Source organism: Rhinichthys klamathensis, unplaced genomic scaffold (genome assembly GCF_029890125.1).
Source record: "Rhinichthys klamathensis goyatoka isolate OS25496 unplaced genomic scaffold, OSU_Roscu_1.1 h1tg000274l_1, whole genome shotgun sequence".
In the NCBI taxonomy this organism is placed as follows: Eukaryota; Metazoa; Chordata; class Actinopteri; order Cypriniformes; family Leuciscidae; genus Rhinichthys; species Rhinichthys klamathensis.
In genome coordinates this window covers 952,248-972,878 of record NW_026606793.1, presented here as the reverse complement: position 1 = coordinate 972,878, position 20,631 = coordinate 952,248, and the positions used below count along the sequence as shown (strand labels likewise).

Below are 20,631 nucleotides of genomic sequence, written 5' to 3'. Positions count from 1 at the left end.
AAGTGCATTCTGGGAGTTGTTGTCTTTCATCCACATAAGCCAAAAATAAATTTTCTGGCTTTTCTCAGTCTAGAAAGCTCCAAATTCAAAAATAATTTCACATTTCTTCTACATAAATGACCCATTTTAAATACACATTCATCTTTCCAGAGGTGAAGTATCCCTTTAACTGTTATCTCTTCATTACATTTTCACAATAGCAGATTATCAATTAGAGGTTGAAGTGTGAATAACTGAATAATGTACAGTGAGTCTGTCAGTCATTGAGCTGAAACACTGTCTTCTACTTTGTGTGCGCATGCGTTCTGTACTCCACTATTGATTAAAGCTGCACTGTGTAGGATTTACTCACATCTAGCAGTGAAATTGTATGTAACTACCAACTGAATATTACTTTCTAGCCCCTCCCATCCCGAGTGCGTTTTAACTCTACGGTGGCGTATTATTCCCAGATTAACATGGCGTCCAGTTCGACTGCATCCATGAGTGTTCCTTCAAGTGATGAGGTGACTCTAGAAAACTATTACAAACTGCATTTAGTTATTTAGTCAGTGAACATGTAGGTTATGACCTCTATGTAAAACGAATAATAGTTTTACGCTTTCGTTATTTTGGTACCATTTCATTGCTAACATCAGCTAAACGAATGCAAGCTAATGTTAGTAAAGCATCAGTGCTATCGTTATTCTGTTTATTGTACGAGATGAATAGTGTAAGGCAATGTTTACAGCGTAGAATAGGCGTGATCCTCCATCTTCAACAGTAATCTCTCCTCGCACTCGTCACGGTGCCACTGACTGTAGAAGCACGAAAGCCGAAGCTTGAATTTCCAGGTTTGTCCCTCTTTGGCTCATGTATTTTCAAGATGAAGGCGTAACATGGCTGCCACCATGCAAGCGACTCGCTCATATGCAGTGATGGGAATAACGGCGTTATAACGCCGTTACTAACGGCATTACTTTTTTTCCAGTAACGAGTAATCTAATTGATTACTCTTCTCATCTTAATAACGCCGTTCCCGTTACTGCCAAAAAATGCGGCGCGTTACTATAACTGATGAAGCTGGGGTTTTTTTTTTCATCAGACCAGCTAGATCTCTGAGCGAGAGGCAAATGCTTTTTTTACTGTTCTTCCTTGGTTAGTGGGCAGAGCACGAGACAAGCGCATACATGCTGACGACTGAGGTAGAGTAAAATGTCATTGTAAGCCAATCAGAGGTAGAGTTGGGCGGGTGTTCGAAAGCACGCATAGTAGTGATGGGCATTCTGCACTTTTGACTCAGCTCACTGAAAAGAGCCGGCTCTTTTGGCTCACAAACGGCTCTTTAAATGACTTTGACTATAATATTTTTTTTTTTTTAACATAATTATTTAATTTCTATAGGCTAAATTTGTAAAAATAGAGTCGGCTCTTCAGATATGCGAGCCAGCTCCCGACGTTCACCTAAAAGAGCCGGCTCTTAGAGTCGCCTCATTCGCGAACGACCCATCAAAAGCTCATTCGCGAACGAGTCGATCCATCATCACTAACGGCTAACGCTCATGAATTGCGAACGACCCATCATAACGCATAGTCGGACAGGAATAACCTGTGGTGATAAAGGTCTAGTTCCTCCCTGTGCTCTGGGAAAGCTTGACTGAGCATTTCTCTGTAACTCCTGAAAGCAATTCAATTAAAGAGAAAGTGTTCAGGAAGACCACAGCCATGTCATCAGTCAACAAAAATCCATTTACTAAATAATATTAACTTGTCCGACTGCTTCATTTCCACTGTAAGAGTGTCATTAAAACCCTTTGTGTTGCAGTTACATCTGAATCAGCTCTTCCTCGTCGTCATCCTCTGGTCAGCAGAGCTCATGTGCGCTAACTAGTTTCTATAACTCGTTCATATGGACAATCAGTGTGAAATGATATGATGAAGTTTGACATTCAACAGAGAATGATACAAAAGCTGTAATTGCCCAGTGGTTTTGTTAACAGTTTTGTCTTTTCAACTTTTATAAAGCTAGTTCTAACATTAGTAGTCAACTGGAATTGCACTGTTTTCTTTCTGCAAGTAAACACACATTTTCTCATGTGTCACGTGTGTTTGGTAACACTTTAGAATACGGTTCGTTCGTAAATGAATAACTACACAAGAACCAATGAGTAACATAATATTAACAATCTAGTAACTACTATTAACTAACAAGAAACTCTGATTAACGAATTAGTAAGTAATAGCGCACAGATGAAAGTGGTACTTCACTATTAACTAATCAATAACTACTATTTTTTAATGCTTCCCAGAGAACTACTGAAAAAGTTTATTAAATATCTAGTAACTACTATTAACTAAAAAGAAGACTTCACTATTAACTAATCAATAACTACTATTTTTTAACTAACTAGTAATGACTCAAGTGTTCCTACATACTTCTATGGGAATTACTAATTATTAGGATCCGTGTTCTAAAGTGAAAATCATGGTAACTAACTAGTAATGACTCAAGTGTTACTACATACTTGTTCCATGCATCTTGTTAAAATCAGCATTTTTTTCAGTCATGATGATAATTTAAATTTAAATTTAATTTAAAGCTTTTGAGGTTTTTTGGTGAAGTTTTATATAGTAATTCCCATAGAAGTATGTAGTAACACTTGAGTCATTACTAGTTAGTTACCATGATAATCATTTACAGTAGCAGTTATTAAAGTTAATGTAGTGCTAGACATTTGTCCTGCATTGGTTATTGATTAGTTTTGCATGAATTATGAAACTTTTTTAGTAGTTCTCTGGGAAGCATTAACAAATAGTAGTTATTGATTAGTTAATTGTGAAGTACCACATTCATCTGTGCGCTATTACTTACTAGTTTGTTAATCAGTTTCTTTTTAGTTAATAGTAGTTACTAGATATTTAATAAACTTTTTCAGTAGTTCTCTGGGAAGCTTTAAAAAAATAGTAGTTATTGATTAGTTAATAGTGAACTACCACTTTCATCTGTGCGCTATTACTTACTAGTTCGTTAATCAGAGTTTCTTGTTAGTTAATAGTAGTTACTAGATTGTGATTATTGTGTTACTCATTGGTTCTTGTGTATATTCATTAACGAACGAACCGTATTCTAAAGTGTTACCGTGTGTTTTAATGTCCCGTTGACTGTTGTTCAGACAGGGAAAGTTCAAAGGTCGAGTTTAAGGGAAGATCCTGCCGGACACATTTCTCATTGTCTCTAATTTTAACTCTTTTGAACCTAAACTTTTTGTTTTTATTTATTACTGTTTCTTACAATACTTATAATGTCAAAGCATATTTACAGAGATCTGTGTGTCTCACTGTCAGTAGCTTTCCAGAAATTACGATTATAATCTTTGTTGTTTTATGTTTGCTATAACTCACTGTACAAGGCCACGGAGCATTAGAGATTTTGATCACAGCATTGTGTAATAAACATTATTTTCATGAGATATGTTTTAGTATGTCTAAGTAATGAATTTTATTAATGACTGAAATACTGTCAGCGAATGAAAATCTGCTATAGATCGTTACAGTTTTATAATTGTAATTTTTACAGTACGAGTCTATATTAAACAAGTGTAAAGGGAAACTGGACAAGGTCAGTAAATTCCAGATGTGTCCTTAGAGATGTGGACATTACTGAGTGAAATTTGGAGTAATTTTCATATAAATCAGATTGACGGCTCTGAGAGGTTTGATTTGCTGTTTATTTCTCACACTTTCCTCCAACCGTCGGATCATTAGCAGTAACAAACACACTTATATATGCACCTCAATCATAAATCAACAATCTATCATTAATATTCTTATCACAGATCTTGTTCAGTTCATGGTAGAGATTAAGCTGTTTCGATTAGTAATAAACTATAATATTCATCAAGCATTTTGAGCTTTATCATTTAGGCATATGTTCAGAAATATGTTGTTTTGTGGTGTATGAGGAACTGAATGTTGTCTTCAACTCTCGTCTGGTGTGTTTGATGAAGCTCTGGTCTTCTGAGGTGTAGATGAGCTCATAAGAGTCCCAGTCTTCATCTGCTCCATTACATGTATTTATCTAAACTCTCAATTGCTTCATGTTTAGAGTATTTTCTCCATTCATCTGGAATCTCACCACTCCCCTCAAATGTTTTACTGTAGTATTTTTCCAGATCTTTCTTAAATCTGCACACAAACCACTTCCAGTAGGGCAGTTCAGAGAGATCAGGGCTGATGCTCCAGTCTGCATAAACTCCTCCTGCACTTCTGTATTCTCTGTATTTAAACCTTCCATGTGGTGTATTAAAATCCTGATGACTTGCTACTAAATTTGTGCAAATATTAGGACAGAGATTCGGTGTTGAACTGTAATATGTTCCATTGATTCCCCACACTCTGTGGAAAGGAGCACTGTGATCTCCATGATGGTTTTCCATGGTGTTGGTGCAGACGGCTCTACAGAACGGACACTGAACCCAACAGCACTGACAGAAGTGTTCAACTAGAAGCTCATCTGGCCTGAATTTACTCTCCAGCTTTACTGGAAATGACTCTGTGTTGAATCTACTGCTGATTTCAGTCATTATAGCAGTAAGTTCATGTCTTATCACATCTTCTAGGAGGCTGAAATCATCAACATCATCATGTTTGACTCCACTAAGGTCTTTTTCAGAGAAGATCAGCTCATCTGAGAGCTCCTGTGTGAAACTCTTCAACCACAAGCCAACATCTCCTCTGTTCTCTTGAACATATTCAGTGGATTCATGTGCAGCTTTTATTATCTTCTGCTGCAGGAGTTTAATTTTCACCTTCATCTTGGGTAAAACACTGACACTGAACTTATTAGTGATGTAACGACTGACCTCATCTCTGATGAACCTCTTGAAGTGATCTCTGGGATTATGAATGTACTTCATGTATTTGTTAAAATCCTCCTCTTCAGCCAGTGTCTTCAGGATGTGTTTCTCCAGATTTGATCTGTTTCCATTCAGTGACTCACAGTTTGCTCTCATTTCATCTGTCATATCTCTGGCGGTCTTCTTGTAGACGCTCTGCTCAATGGGCTCTTTCAGTTTCTGACAGATGATCTCACCAAAATTAGCAGCTGATATTGCTCCATGACAGTATTTCTGGAAAATACTATAGTATTCTTCTCTCTTCTTCTCAACATATATTACAGGATCATTGGCATCCCTGAACTGTCTGTGTTGGTCAGTGATAATCTTGTTTGCTCTCTTACAGATGGAGTAAACCAAATCCATGAAGAATTTATTCTTGAAGATATATTTCACTGGTCCTTCCTGATGTTGTGTCACTCTTGCATTGATGTAATCTGTGAGCTGTTGAATATAGCTGATGTTGTAGCCCATCTTTGAAATGTTAAATGACTGAATAATTCTCTCTGTCTGCAGATAAACATCTGTGATTAATGATCTTATTTGGGATTCATCCTGTAGAGATGAAATGTAACCAAGTGTCTTTTTAGCTGATATGTCTCTTCCCACAGCATGTATAAATTCACTGGATTTCTTTAACTGAACATAATCAGAATATCTTGGCACAGAGAAAATATCCCTTCTCTCCCCCCAGTGATCTACAGGTGCACTTTCACAGATGTCACTGAGGATCTCTCTCACATCTCTCATTATGTCAATGTCTCTGATTGGAGGATTGTCTGTGATGATTGTTTTCATCAACTGTTTCCAAAACAAATTAAACTCGTTCTTCAGCGTTTCTTTATCATTTGCTTTGTCTTTTAGTTTTATGACAAGTTCTTTGCTCTTTTCATTGAGACTGTTTTTATGATGTTTCCTCTGAGCATCAATCTTTTTCATCAGTTCTCGCTGCTGAATAATATTGTTTAACTTCCTCTTTGTTTCTCTCACAATGTTTTCCTGAAGCTCTTTGATTTTGTTTTCAAATGATATTTTCCAGTGAATCAGTATATCTTTATCTTTGTCTTTCTCAAAAAATTCTGCCATAGATTTTTTCACATCTTCATTTGTCTTCTTCAGTTCTCTTTGAAGATCAGTTTCCTTAACCTCATGAATTGCTTCATTTTCTATTTTGTTGTGTAGTTTGTTCTCAGTTTCCATCATGGCACTGCGAAGACTCCAGGTCCACTTGCTGTATTCGGTCTCCAGTTTCCTGTAGGCTGAAATCTCCAGAGAATTTCTGAAGCTGAAGACGAATCGTTCATTCAGTAAAGCCTCCCAGAGATCTTTAACACGATATTTTAGGTCTATCAGCTTTATGCCATGTGAGTTTGAGGCATGACACATAATAGTCTTCTTTAGTTCTTGTATATTCTCACAGTAGCTTGGGTTTGGTGGTGCCATGGGTGGCCTACCCTCCCAGAGCTGAGCGAAATACTTCACATCATTCTGAACATTAAATCCAATGACATCACTGAAACATTCTGCATCAGAGTCTTCCTCTTTAGCAGCATGTTTTGTCATCTCATCCAGTTTCTCCTGCAGTCGTCTCCTTCCATCCATGTTTTTCTCTCCAGCTGTGAAGTAAGAAACGTTCTGATGCACAAACACACAGCTGGGATTCAGCCTGACCTTCTTCATCCTCATGAAGGCCTGAACAACAATCTGAAGAATGTCCTGCATCTCAGATGGGTTTTCTCCAAAGATGTTGATCAATGTCAGATTTCCAAGACCAACAACAAATGTGGCCAATTCATTGTCATGATGTCTTGTTGATCTTCCAGCCAGTTCTAGAGCACGAAGACCCTCAGTATCAACGACCAGAATATAGTCAAAGTTAATCTGTGTTTTCATCTCATCTGAGACTCTGACCAGCTGCATGAAAGCTCCTCTGGTTGTTCTGCCAGCACTGACGGCAAACTGGAGCCCAAACATGGCGTTCAGCATGGTGGATTTCCCAGAGCTCTGAATCCCTAAAACTGACAACACAAAGACTCTCTGGTCTCCCAGTTTCTGGATGAGTTCTTCTATAACAGCAGAGATCCAGACCAGAGGAACATGAGCAGCATCTCCATCCATCAGCTCCAGTGGAAATCCAGAGATCATCATCTCTGCGGCAAGACTCGGGAGAGAAGAGAAGTCAAACTGCTGGTCTTTCTTTTGCTTCTTCACAGATGAACATGATTCATAGATCTGACCGATCTCTCTCATGATGTGCTCCAAACCAAAGCCTGCAGCTTGAAGATCCTCAGATATTCTCTCAAGTTCAGGTTGTTCAGCTTTGAGTTGTTCAGATTTATCATGATTCTCTTTCAGTTTCAAGACTGTTGACAAACATTTATGACTCTTCTGAGTTCTTCAGATACATCTGACTGATTTCTGTCTTTCAAACCAATTTTGTATTTTCCTTTTCGCATCCCAGTTACAGCAGATTCATCCTCAGTAAATAGACAAATGAGTGGCTTTCTGTCCTTGTACAGGCTTTTGATCTTTGCAGCATGTTTGTCATTCCTGTCCAGTCGTGGTAGAAGAACAACATTGACTGAGGCCATTTCAGAGAGGATCTGGAGCTGTTTCTCATGGTCTCCTGCATCACCGTGTAGATTACAGAACGCAACACAGTCCGTGAATTTATCATCATATGATCCAGACGGACAGAACCAGGCGATCTCCACCACTCCCTCCATCAGGACTCTGGTTCTGCTGCTGCCTGGGCAGTTCCTGTGGAAGAACGTGTTGTGTTTCTCATTGATCAGACTGTTCATCAGCTGAGACTTGGATGAAGACACAGAGCCAAACCTGAAGAAAAACACCATTGGAGTTTCTGCCTTGTAGATCGGCTGGATTCGACTGATGATTTCATTGTTGGTGTTTCTCTTCTTCCAGCTCTTGCTGATTTGTCTGAATGTCCAGAGAGGAAACTCAATCTGTTGTGTGAATAGATCAGGAACAAGCAGAGGCAGAGCGTACTGACACTGGGACAGTTTAGTGACCATCAGCTGCTTCAGGAGAACATCAGCAGAATGAAATACGGCCATCTGAACATCCATCGGGTGAATGAGTTCAGATTGACTGTCTTCTTTGTCTGACATTAATATTACATCAAACATATCAAACTCATCTTCAGATGAGTCTTTGTCTTTTTGTTGTGCGTCTTTAGTTTTAATATATCTTGCTCTGTAGTTCATCATCAGTAGTTTGTGTGTGAAAGTTTGAATCAGCTCTTCTTCAACACAAGAATCATGTGACTGTAATGAATGTGCGGTTATCTGAAGAACATCTGCAGCTCTCAGTTTATTGTGAAGATGAAGTCTGTGAAATAGATGCTTTAATGCCCCGTCACTTCCAAACACAACCAGATTCAGCTTCTCTCCCTCTGAAACTGATCAAAGAAAAACAAGTGCTAGAATTCACAAACATACACACATGCAGAATTGGTCATTTTGTGATTATTCTCCTGCTTAGCATTTACAGAGCTAAATATTAAAAACTGATCATAGACAGTTCATCAAATCTATATAACTATATCATAATGCAGTTACTGTAAATCAGTTTAACGCACAGTTCGGGCGATCCAACTCTGGACTTCTTCTTTCCACTGAAACACACACACACACACACACACACACACACACACACACACACACACACACACACACACACACACAGATTGTTATTACAGGAATTAATTCCACATTAATTTAAAACACACACACACACACACACACACACACAAACACACACACACACACACACACACACACACACACACACACACACACACACACACACACACAAACACACATTGTGTACTACAGGAATTAATTAATTAAATGATTCAGAATATCTTCTATAGATTCTGAATCTAGAAGTAATATCACCAATCAAAAAAATAAAAAAAAACTCTCTGGTGAAAATCCAGCTTTTAATGTTGTTTATGTGTCTATGTGGTGTTTTTAATACGCTTTAAGACACACCATGTGTAAGTTCATACGTCGACAACATTGCTGAGTATTTTCTGCTTAAAACTGCAGTGAACCAAAGACAGTCTCAAAAACAAGGTTTGAAATCGCTGGTGTTTCTGACGTCACAAACGACCTTGTAACCAATCAGATCAACATGTGATCGTCAACCAGTGGATCTCTGAGCTGAGTGAGTGGAGGCGGGGCTCATTTGCATATTCATAGAACCGCGAATACTAAATGAGGCAAGGGTGTCGAGTTACATTCAAAATATTTTAAGGCCACATCCACACGAAGCCAGAGCTTTCCCTATCAGCTTTTTTTTTTCTTTCCTCGTCCTAAAAAAAATTCCGTGAACACAGCGTCGTCGTCTAATATCTAAAATATCTGCACACGAAACCACAGAAACTGGCTCAAAACGATGTAGTATACATACCAGACAAGTATGTGGCGCTGTAATTCTGCCACAGAAATGCACAATGAACGGAGAAGAAGACTTAGACCATGCGCATAAACCTTACGCGCTGTATACAATAATATTAGGCATAGTAGCTTCTTCTTTTCTTTTTTCTTTTTTACGAAGAACTTTATTGAACAATATGAACAACCATAAATGGCCTGGTACAAAATAGGGATGAGTCACGATATTCGATTAGTTAGCGGACGCATAAAGCTTGCCACAAAGAACCGGCAAAAGTAATCATTATGAATGTATCAAATATAGCGAGGAGACATTTTAATTGTTTATTAATAAACTAATGTTTTCTGTGTCAGTCTCGGCTGCAAAGATGTTAACGATCCTGACTCGCCACCTAGCAGTATTGTGAACGTGCCTATAGAGAGAAATGCACACTTTATACTACGGATTACATAAGAGGGTTTTCTGTGTTTTTTTCGTTTTGAATTGTTTTGTTTTAAAGTAGACATTTCAAGCTTTCTATAGATAAATATTCTGAGTTTCGGTTCCTTTATGAGACGAGCTCCAGTTCATGAGCAATGCAAGTAATATCGCTGGCCTGATTATATTGTCTGCTATATTTGCTTGTTATTTATTAAATTCTGGCAATTGGTTGATGAAACATTGATTAAAATTAAGATACAATTTATGCAAAACGAAATTCACTTTAACCCTCTGGGGACGGCAAACGCGCCGGCGCGTTTTGGCAGATTTTTTTTACATAGCAGAAAAATAGACTTAAACTACTCCATCATTTCTGGTCATACAGTGTTAAGAAATATTAAAAAAATAAACTGTTAAATGTCTACATTTTGATGTGCCCACCTACAATCGAAATAAAATATTGTGCTTTTGTAAAATAAAGAAAATAAACAGGGTGTGCGTTCTGCCTCTCCGTGTCCGTGAACTTTTTTTCTGGAGCACGTCTCTAAACTTAAACAAAACTCAGCGAATACTATTCACCCAGACATGAGCAATATATTTGTTTATGATAATTTAAGTTTGTACTTTTAAATTATCTAATTTAAAACTAAAATAAATATTCTCTGTTTATGTAATCTATATAAAAAGAGAGAGGTGTCAGCCGTTCTCATTATCGTTCTCGCATCTCATTATTCCGCTAATGTGACGCCCTCGGAGAGCGCGCGCTATTCAAACGCTAATGATCTGAAGCAACACATTGAGACGTGTAAACGCCCATATAAACTCGGTAAACACACTATATTTAGTCAGATTAATGTACTGTCATCTTGCGCTGCTGTGAGGAATAATCCTGGGACATTTACCTACCTCAGAACAAGTGCTGTTTTATTTTCACTTCGAGGAGCGAGCTGAACTGTAAGTGTTTTATTCTTGTGCTTTGTTCTAATCGCGATATATAATAACGTTAGTGTCTGTAAACGCAAAAATAGCCTACTGTTTAAATTTGAATCATGTTTCTGTGTGTGTGTGTGTGTGTGTGTGTGTGTGACTAGTTTTGGATACACTCTAAAAAACGATTCGTTGGCTGAACAACCATTACTTATAAAAGTTATTAGATTTAACACAAAAAATTAAGTATTCATAACTTTTCAACCTCTACTTAACATATTTAGTGTGTGTAACACAAAAATATAAGTAACTAGGTGAACTTAAATGTATGCATAAATAAAATGAAAAAACATAAGTCATGTCAACTACTATAATAATTGCTTCAAAATTAAGTAAATCGAGCATAACATTTTAAGTAACTATACCAGCCACGTGATATGCAATTTCCCGTGATGCCTTTCCAGCCAAAAATTGGAGCCATTTTGTGAAGCACATAATGTGAAGATGCTGAAAAGAGGTAAGCTTAACTTTTTTTAACTTAAGGTACACAATCGTTTATTGCATTTTTGGTCAAGAAACGAACTTTTAAACTGAATTTCAGAATTGCTACGAATTTTGCATCAACAATTAGAAACGTGTTACGAACACCTATGTAGTCTACAAGTTAATGTATGAAATGAGTGACTTGCACGAGAGTATATTTGAATTATTAAGCGAGTGTGCTTCCATCGAATAGGCTATGTCAAGTGTTTATAGTAGTCAGAGTATTTATTGTGTTTTTCGAAATATATGACCATGACGTTGGCACGTATACATTAATGGTGTGTTCACACCGAACGCGAATTTAATCATTTGCGCGAGTAGATTACAAAGTCAATGCACGAATAGACGCACGAAGACACGAATAGACGCATCATTCGCGCCGGGCGTCGCGAATGACGCGAATTGGGTGACGAGTTTGCCGCGAACGTCTTCCACGCAAGTTGAAAAATTTGAACTCGAGCAGATTCAAGCGTCTAACTAGACGCTATTTGACGCTCTATTCGCGTTCGGTTTGAACACACCATAAGAGGACAATTCGGACGGCGCTTTCCCCCACGGATAAATTCGTAGGCCTACTTTATTAACGAAATATAGTTATCATTTATTATATGCAGGCTATGAGTTTTCGGATTAAAAAAAATTACTTTGCATATTTACAAATTCCCATATATTCTATTCTCTAATATCTATAAATGGATCGCGGGAAAGGGGGGCGTCCAGGCCTTGGGCGCGGGTTAGCCTACTGGTAACGTTCGTTAACATACAAATATTAAATTCGAAAACACATTGGCTACAGCTCCGTGTGCACGATTTATCATTAAATAATGGCGATCTTGATTCAAACACAATATTATTCCTAAATGACAGCTACAACCCTGTCTATTAAACCTTCAAAATTATTATCAAAATAAGTAAATACCCTTTAAGCAAAAGTTTGACTTCAAACAAAGATTGTAGATCTTTATTTACTGTTTGGCTATTCCAGTAGTGACTGACTGTTAAAATGTTTTGAAGAGATTCGTTCAAAACCTCTGGACAAAAGTCTTCATTAATTAACTTGTTTTGTTTAAATTAATAGATATTATTTAATAGACTCATTTTTATATTTATAGGCATTTAATAATTGACTAATTTGTAACATTTAATTATTGTTTTTTTCTTTTTAGATATATTTTTGATAACCAGAAAAAAATTTGTATATATATATATATATATATATATATATATATATACACACACACAACTAGTAAGATTGTTTAATGTTTTTAAAAGAAGTCTCTTCTGCCCACCAAGCCTTCATTTATTTGATCCAAAATACAGCAAAAACTGTAATATTGTGATTATTATTATTATTATTTTTTACAATTTAAAACAACTGTTTTCTATTTGAATATATTTTAAGATGCAATTTAAAAGTTTTGGGTCAATTAGAACTTTTTTTTAAAGAAATAAAATAAATTAATACTTTTATCCAGCAAGTATGCATTAAATTGATAAAAACGTGACAGTATAGACATTTATAATGTTGCAAATGTAAGAGGCTGTAAGAGATTTATTTTATTTTAAAATATAAAGGTACATTTCTTTCTCATTCTGTGTTTCAATGCAATTGATTTTTTGCAACAGTCTGAACAATAACAAGTGATGTTGCACGTAAATGCAGATTTCCTGTTTTTTTTTTTAATGTTTTTTTTTATACTCATAGGAACGAAGAGGAACTGGAACATCTCACATTGAGGATCATCACGAAAGGTGGCTCAGTAGATGATCCTTCACAGACTGGGGTAACGCTGGAAGGCATTGAGGTGATGAGTCACGAACGCTGTGCTAAGTGAGCTGGTCAATAGGAATTACGTTTGTGAAACTAATTACATGGAAATGCATGAATTAAATCTGTTTATTAAAATAGTTTCTTCCGGAAACAACGGACCATATTATGAGATTCCAAGTCACAGTTCATCTCACTTAGCACGGCGTTCGTGGCTCGACTGGTCGAGACTGTTTACCAAGATGGCTCCTGCCTGTATACGCGTAATGTACTGTCTTTATAAAGTATCTTCTTATTAAACTGTCTGTACACTTACAAAGTTCTCAATGCTTCGGTTTGCATGTAGGGACCCTCATTATGCTACCGTGTTAGTGTGGGGCTATTTTGAGCCTTGTTAGTGGTATTAACTAGTGATTTACTTTTGCTTATTCTATGCCCCATATACTAGCGTTATAAGCTAAACAGTTTTTAGAGATAAAACTCTACGTACATTCGATTATCATGAAAACGCATCCCAGAGAACGATCAACTCGGTAACCATGTGTTAATTACCCCTAGGTTCATTTTTCACCGGAATTGTCCTTTAAGAGGTTTTTTGTATGTTCCAAAAGTAAATATTGTAAAAATGTAAATCTTTTGAGAAGTGTTCAAAGGTGAAAAAGTGACCTGTTAAAAGTGATTTTCCATTTGTCGATTTGCCACATTTTGTTACATTCATGTGTGGTTTCAGGCTTTCAAGCCTTTGGCAAAAAATAAAAAATAATAAAGTTAAATGCTTTATTGTGTGTGATTTGCATGTTTAATTTATTTTAAGACATTGAATGTACTGGAGCAGTGCAGTTAGCAGACCAATAGCTGAAGATCTAAAATAAGTTAAAATGGTTGGTTCAGCTCATTTAATTGTCTTATTTTTATATAAAAATGGGCTTAAATGTTAAGTTAACAGAACTAAGATTTGTTTTGATCTCACATGGCCTGCACTGTGTTTGATTTACTTAAAATGTATATGCACCATTTTTGCATCATACTTTTTAAGTAATCCCAACTTGGAATTATTTTACATAAAATAAACAAGAAAACCTTTGTTATATGTACTTAAATATTTGAGTTCACATAACATTCTTTACTTAAAAATATATGTAACGTGATGCATATATTTTTAAGTAAAGAATGTTGCGTGAACTCAAATATTTAAGTACATATAACAACAGTTTTCTTGTTAATTTTAAGTAAAATTATTCCAAGTTGGGATTACTTAAAAAGTATGATGCAAAAATGGTGCATATATATTTTAAGTAAATCCAACACATCATTTTTTAGAGTGTAGATTACAAAGTTTTAACTCTAAAATAGACATCAAATAAGCTTTTGTTAGCAGTTTCTGCTCATATGTTAAATATATAGTATGTTTTGTCAAAAATAAACTTATCAACTGTTATAGTGTTTGTTCCAGCTAGGCTATATCAAAATAATGAATCCTTAACTTTGAAATATGTATAATAAAATGTATTGGCCTACTTTAAAAAAATAATACTTTATAAGAGATTTATGGAAAAAGAAAATGTTCTTTTAAAGATGTTTCCAACTCTAACTTTGAACCAATTCTATTGAATGGCCCATATAACCTATTTGCACAGGATTTGTTTCCAGGTATGTCTAAAAATGTGCTTTTGACTTTCATTTATATTTTGATTTATATATATATATATATATATATATATATATATATATATATATATATATATATATATATTAGGGGTGGAACGGTACACAGAAGTCACGGTTCGGTTCATACCTCGGTTCAGACATCACGGTTCGGTACGATTTCGGTACAATGGAGGGAAAAAGCAAAACAAAAATGCAGAAGGCATCGTATTTTTTAAATAAGTTTTATTAATAAAGGCATAGAACCCGTTTATTTGCAGTGCACTGACAATAGTTTTATAAAATTAGTTTATTAATTAAATTAATAAAAAAAAAAAAAAAGACCTTGCGATATATTTGGTAATTGTACCTGAATTTATTTAAAATTAATTTGCTATATTTCAGATCAATATATTTGTTTTCCTTAATTTTAATTAACATTATTAATTAACAATGTAACATTATTCTCATCTGAATTATAAATAATTGATTTCTGTATAAAATAATACTACCATTAAAAACATTTGATTTTCTTTTTTAATCAATGTAGAATGTGTAAGATTAGCGCTCCGAGGACAAGAAATGGAAACCAATGCAATATGACGAATGTCCAAAAGAAGGGACCCACAGACTGTTTTGAAATGGAGTTGGATAAATATGTTTTGCTTTTAAAACAGTGTGTGTGTGTGTGTGTGTGTGTGTGTGTGTGTGTGTGTGTGTGTGTGTGTGTGTGTGTGTGTGTGTGTGTGTGTGTGTGTGTGTGTGTGTGTGTGTGATTTTGGTTGGGTGACAGTTGCAGGTTACAGTTTGACAAGAGTTTACAGTGTGACAAAAGCACAATGTTGTGTTTTATTGCGAGTGTACACAAATATAAGTAAACACTTTGCAGGTTTAATGATCTGTATGAACAAAATGACCGAGTATGTTTTTTGTGTTTCCACTGTTCAATCGCGCGCCTCTATCGTGCCCGCGCCTCTCTCTCTCTCTCTCTCACACACACACACAGACACACACTCCAGCATTTCAATCTTGACATTGCAGCCTGTTTATTATGCGGTCACACCAAACGCGAAAATAGAGCGTCAAATTCGCGTCTATCGCATCTAGTTCGACTCTAGTCTAAAGCGAATAGGACGCACGTATAAAGCCAACGTTTGAAGTGAACGTGCGTTCAGAGCTAGCCGATGGTACAGATTATGTGTCCCTAAAGAACCCGCGTATCTAACAGTAGTTCCGCATTACATTAATTAATTTGCACGCAAGTTTTATTTATTTTTATACCGTGTAAATTCGTGCACCGAACCGTGACGCCCGTACCGTTTCGGTTCAATACGAATACATGTACCATTCCACCCCAAATATATATATATATATATATATATATATATGTCTGTGTGTGTGTATATATGTATATATATTTTCCTTGCATTCTTTCTTGTGACACACCTGAATGAAATGAATGCATCTTTGTCTTCTCAGGTGAGAATCACTTAATTATACATGAGGGGGTTGGGCCGTTCACGCCCTTTCGCATATTGCCTTTCAAACAAAAAAAATTTTTTTCACAATTTAAAGCAATCTATGGTTTTATGTGAATGGTTAGGCAGGATGATTTTCAGATCATTTTGAAGCAAATACTCTAGGCGACAACATCCATTAGTCAAAAGTCTTGTGGACACATATTAAGTAGTGTGGCCTTATTTCAGAAACTTTCATTTTTAGTTTTATCAATAAACATGCATAAACAATATTCTCTCTAAAATACAAACATGTACATACATGTTGCTCACATATTATGGTAGCCCTGTTTGTGCTAAATAGAGTGTAATTTCACCTGTGCCATTAATATGTTTATAAGCAACTGAAAAAAGCACAAATGTCAGGGCATGTCAAAACATCTCAAGGACCCCAAAAAAACCTTAGACTCCAGAGGGTTAAAGAAAGGCTTTCTACAAAACAACACTTAATGTGGTCAAAATTATGTCTCCCGATATACACTCACCCAAAGGATTATTAGGACCACCATACTAATACTGTGTTTGACCCCCTTTAGCCTTCAGAACTGCCTTAATTCTACGTGGCATTGATTCAACAAGGTGCTGAAAGCATTCTTTAGAAATGTTGGCCCATATTGATAGGATAGCATTTGTGGGATGCACATCCACGGCACGAAGCTCCCGTTCCACCACATCCCAAAGATGCTCTATTGGGTTGAGATCTAGTGACTGTGGGGGCCATTTTAGTACAGTGAACTAATTGTCATGTTCAAGAAACCAATTTGAAATGATTCGAGCTTTGTGACATGGTGCATTATCCTGCTGGAAGTAGCCATCAGAGGATGGGTACATGGTGGCCATAAAGGGATGGACATGGTCAGAAACAATGCTCAGGTAGGCCGTGGCATTTAAACGATGCCCAATTGGCACTAAGGGGCCTAAAGTGTGCCAAAAAACATCCCCCACACCATTACACCACCACCACCAGCCTGCACAGTGGTAACAAGGCATGATGGATCCATGTTCTCATTCTGTTTACGCTAAATTCTGACTCTACCATCTGAATGTCTCAACAGAAATCGAGACTCATCAGACCAGGCAACATTTTTCCAGTCTTCAACTGTCCAATTTTGGTGAGCTCTTGCAAATTGTAGCCTCTTTTTCCTATTTGTAGTGGAGATGAGTGGTACCCGGTGGGGTCTTCTGCTGTTGTAGCCCATCCGCCTCAAGGTTGTGCGTGTTGTGGCTTCACAAATGCTTTGCTGCATACCTCGGTTGTAACGAGTGGTTATTTCAGTCAAAGTTGCTCTTCTATCAGCTTGAATCAGTCGGCCCATTCTCCTCTGACCTCTAGCATCAACAAGGCATTTTCGCCCACAGGACTGCCGCATACTGGATGTTTTTCCCTTTTCACACCATTCTTTGTAAACCCTAGAAATGGTTGTGCGTGAAAATCCCAGTAACTGAGCAGATTGTGAAATACTCAGACCGGCCCGTCTGGCACCAACAACCATGCCACGCTCAAAATTGCTTAAATCACCTTTCTTTCCCATTCTGACATTCAGTTTGGAGTTCAGGAGATTGTCTTGACCAGGACCACACCCCTAAATGCATTGAAGCAACTGCCATGTGATTGGTTGATTAGATAATTGCATTAATGAGAAATTGAACAGGTGTTCATAATAATCATTTAGGTGAGTGTACCAGACAGTTTCTGGTCCCATTGACTTCCATAGTATATATTTTTTCCTACTATGGAAGTCAATGGGACCAGAAACTGTCTGGTTACTGATATTCTTCTAAATATCAGAAAATCGGCTGAATGGATTCGAAAATGGTAAAACTCAACTGTTTAACTCTGGGGAGTTGTAAAATTAGCCTATTTCCAAAAAAAGTGGAGTATCCCTTTAACAAAGTATGAAAATACAATTATTAAACACATTATAGATATGCTTATAAATCAAGAAAAAATCTTAATAGCTGTTTTTATAAGCTGCTTATAAATGTCTATTAATGCTTTATAAATGATGAATTAACTGTTTACTAAAACTGTTTACTAATGCTTAACTAATGGTTAATAGCGTGCAGTTATTATAAAGTGTTTTCCAAGGAGAGTGGTGACGCTAGTAGCATCCACCGTGTTTTCCTCATGATGTTGCATTAGCAATCAGGGATCAAAACTATATGATGTATTTGTTGTTTGGGAGGTTTTTGTTGTTACTGCTGGTAGTACTACTGCTGCCGTGCCGTGACGCGGGTTGGAGATTGTTGTACGATGCGTGTGAATAGTGTGTGTTGTTCGCCGGGGAGGCCTTAATTAATGTGTGAAACTACTGGTCCCCCGGCACTAGTTGTGTGTAAAGTGAGCGTGTGTGTGTGAGTAAGGGGGAAGGAGAGCAGGTTATTGTTATCTCCCATACAGTATGCCTCTTATACTGTATATCGACGACGGCTATATATTTAGCAGTGTTATTGATGGTAGGCCTATGTCCTGATTAATATTTGTTGTGTATTTATTGGTGGGGTATTTATATGTCTTTGAGGTTTGCAGTGCAATGGAATTGTGCCTGGTAGGTGATCACATTAATTTATTGTTTGTTGATGCCTTATTCTTCTCTAAACGGTTTCTATTAATTATCAATACATGATTCGTTGAATTGTACTTGTCATGATTGCATAAATCTGCTGTCCCTCCCCTGGGGTTTAATTCTATGATTGTACAAAAATAAAATTGTTACATTTATATCTAATGTATTTTAATACATCTACTATTTTGCACAGTCATCTTTTTACTTTAAGACTGGGGTAAACAAAGAGAATCGCACTGGTGACAAAACTTTTTTTAAATAAAAGTTGCTGATAACTTCTGGATTTGAAATACCAATAGTGAGTAAATGTGTTTGTGGTACAGCCACGGATCAGTTGCGCACTTCAGTGTCCCAAAACACCGGATCCGTCTGGATGAAACGAAGATACAATACAAAATGTGGACAGGCCTAAGACATGAAGACACTTTTTTTTTTTTTTTTATATGTCATTTTGGTGATCAAAGATAAGTTTTAAGGGATACAATTATTGACTAAAGGGGAATAATTGAAGACAAACCTCTTGCATGTGCACTTCATAAAAGACATGTGCATCATTTTAAGAAACTATTTATATATTCTGCACTTAACTTCAACTCCCTGAAACTTGACATTGTGTGCTACAAATATTTTGTTGATTTGTGTACATAAACAATATTTATTTGTTTAAATATAAAATGATAAAAAAAATGTACACATGTTAATTTAATCCTTGAGCATGATGAAAGAGAGCTTGAAGAAATGTGACTTGTATTGATGGAATTAAATAACCATTAATGTCAGATTTAGACGTGTCTGTGTTCATCACCTGTGCTGTCAGGGCTGGACATGTTGATATTCTGTTCTCTGTTTCTCTAAGTCTTCAGCTGATCATCTTCTGTGACTCTGACGTCTCTCTGTTCATCGTCCTGTAAGAGATTCATCACAATCCTGAGACTCTGTTCATGTCGTATGAGCTGCACATCTGCTGAGAGTCACAGGTTAAATTCCCAATAAACCAAAAACAAACACACTGATCAAACATTCAGCTTTAATTCACAGCAAGTCACTTTAATAAAAGCATCTGCTGATTTACTGATGTTAATAAGATGCTCTCTGCGACTTGATACAATAAAAAAGTCCACACTGCATTCAAAATCAATGATGACGACCCACGCATGGCACGCTTTGTTCTGCATTAATATCGAGAGGAGGTCCAAAAGCCAGTACATGTGTATACAAGTAGACCTAACCTTGTAAAACATCTGAAATTAAAACAAAAAAGTGAGCATGGAGAATTTGCAGCAAACCTTTGCAAGACGAGAGAAAATGTCAAGAGATACCCCAAGAGCTATACAAATAACAGAGGTGCGTTGCGGCTGCGACACGGCTACCGGAGCTGATCGCGGCGGCCACTCTAGTCAATGCTTGTGTTTACACCAGCCGTGCCGCGTTTCAGAAGCGGCTCTCCGCGCCACTTCACTAAAGATTGGCACCTAGTCTATTTCTGATGGATGCCACGTCCAGGCCGCACCGTAAATACAAAATAAAAAAAAAGTCCATTGTCTCTCATCAGTTTAATGACACAATGGATAGATGGCGATTTCAATCTACAACAAATCATGCTCCATGCAAAGCAATTCCAAGGCTCGCACATGGGTCAAGCGATCGCAAGCATATTTGAGGAAATGCTTGCGACTTGGGAAATTCCCAAAAGCTCTGTACATGTTGTGGTCCATGACAATGCCAGAAACATGATAAAGGGCATGGAGGAGGCCGGAGTTTCTAGTCTTCAGTGTGTGGCACATACGCTGTCACGGAGGGTCTGCTATCACAGCGCAGCATTGCTGATGCCGTGAGAGTCGGGCGCTAAATAGACGGCCATTTTAAACATTTAAACCTGGCATACTCTCGGTTACAGGATATCCAGATACAGCTCGGTCAGGCCATTAAAAGACTCCAGCAAGACGTGC

General features: G+C 36.9%; 1 protein-coding gene across 1 annotated transcript; it reads right to left on the bottom strand.

Moving 5' to 3' along the window:
• Nucleotides 1–4,035: 4,035 nt before the first annotated feature.
• On the bottom strand, nt 4,036–19,509 carry LOC130102546 (interferon-induced very large GTPase 1-like). The gene is given in 3 exon segments (XM_056268498.1): nt 4,036–7,242; nt 7,245–8,295; nt 19,488–19,509. Coding segments are annotated over 3 exon segments (4,272 nt in total). The 3' UTR covers nt 4,036–4,043.
• Between the last annotated feature and the right edge of the window lie 1,122 nt (nt 19,510–20,631).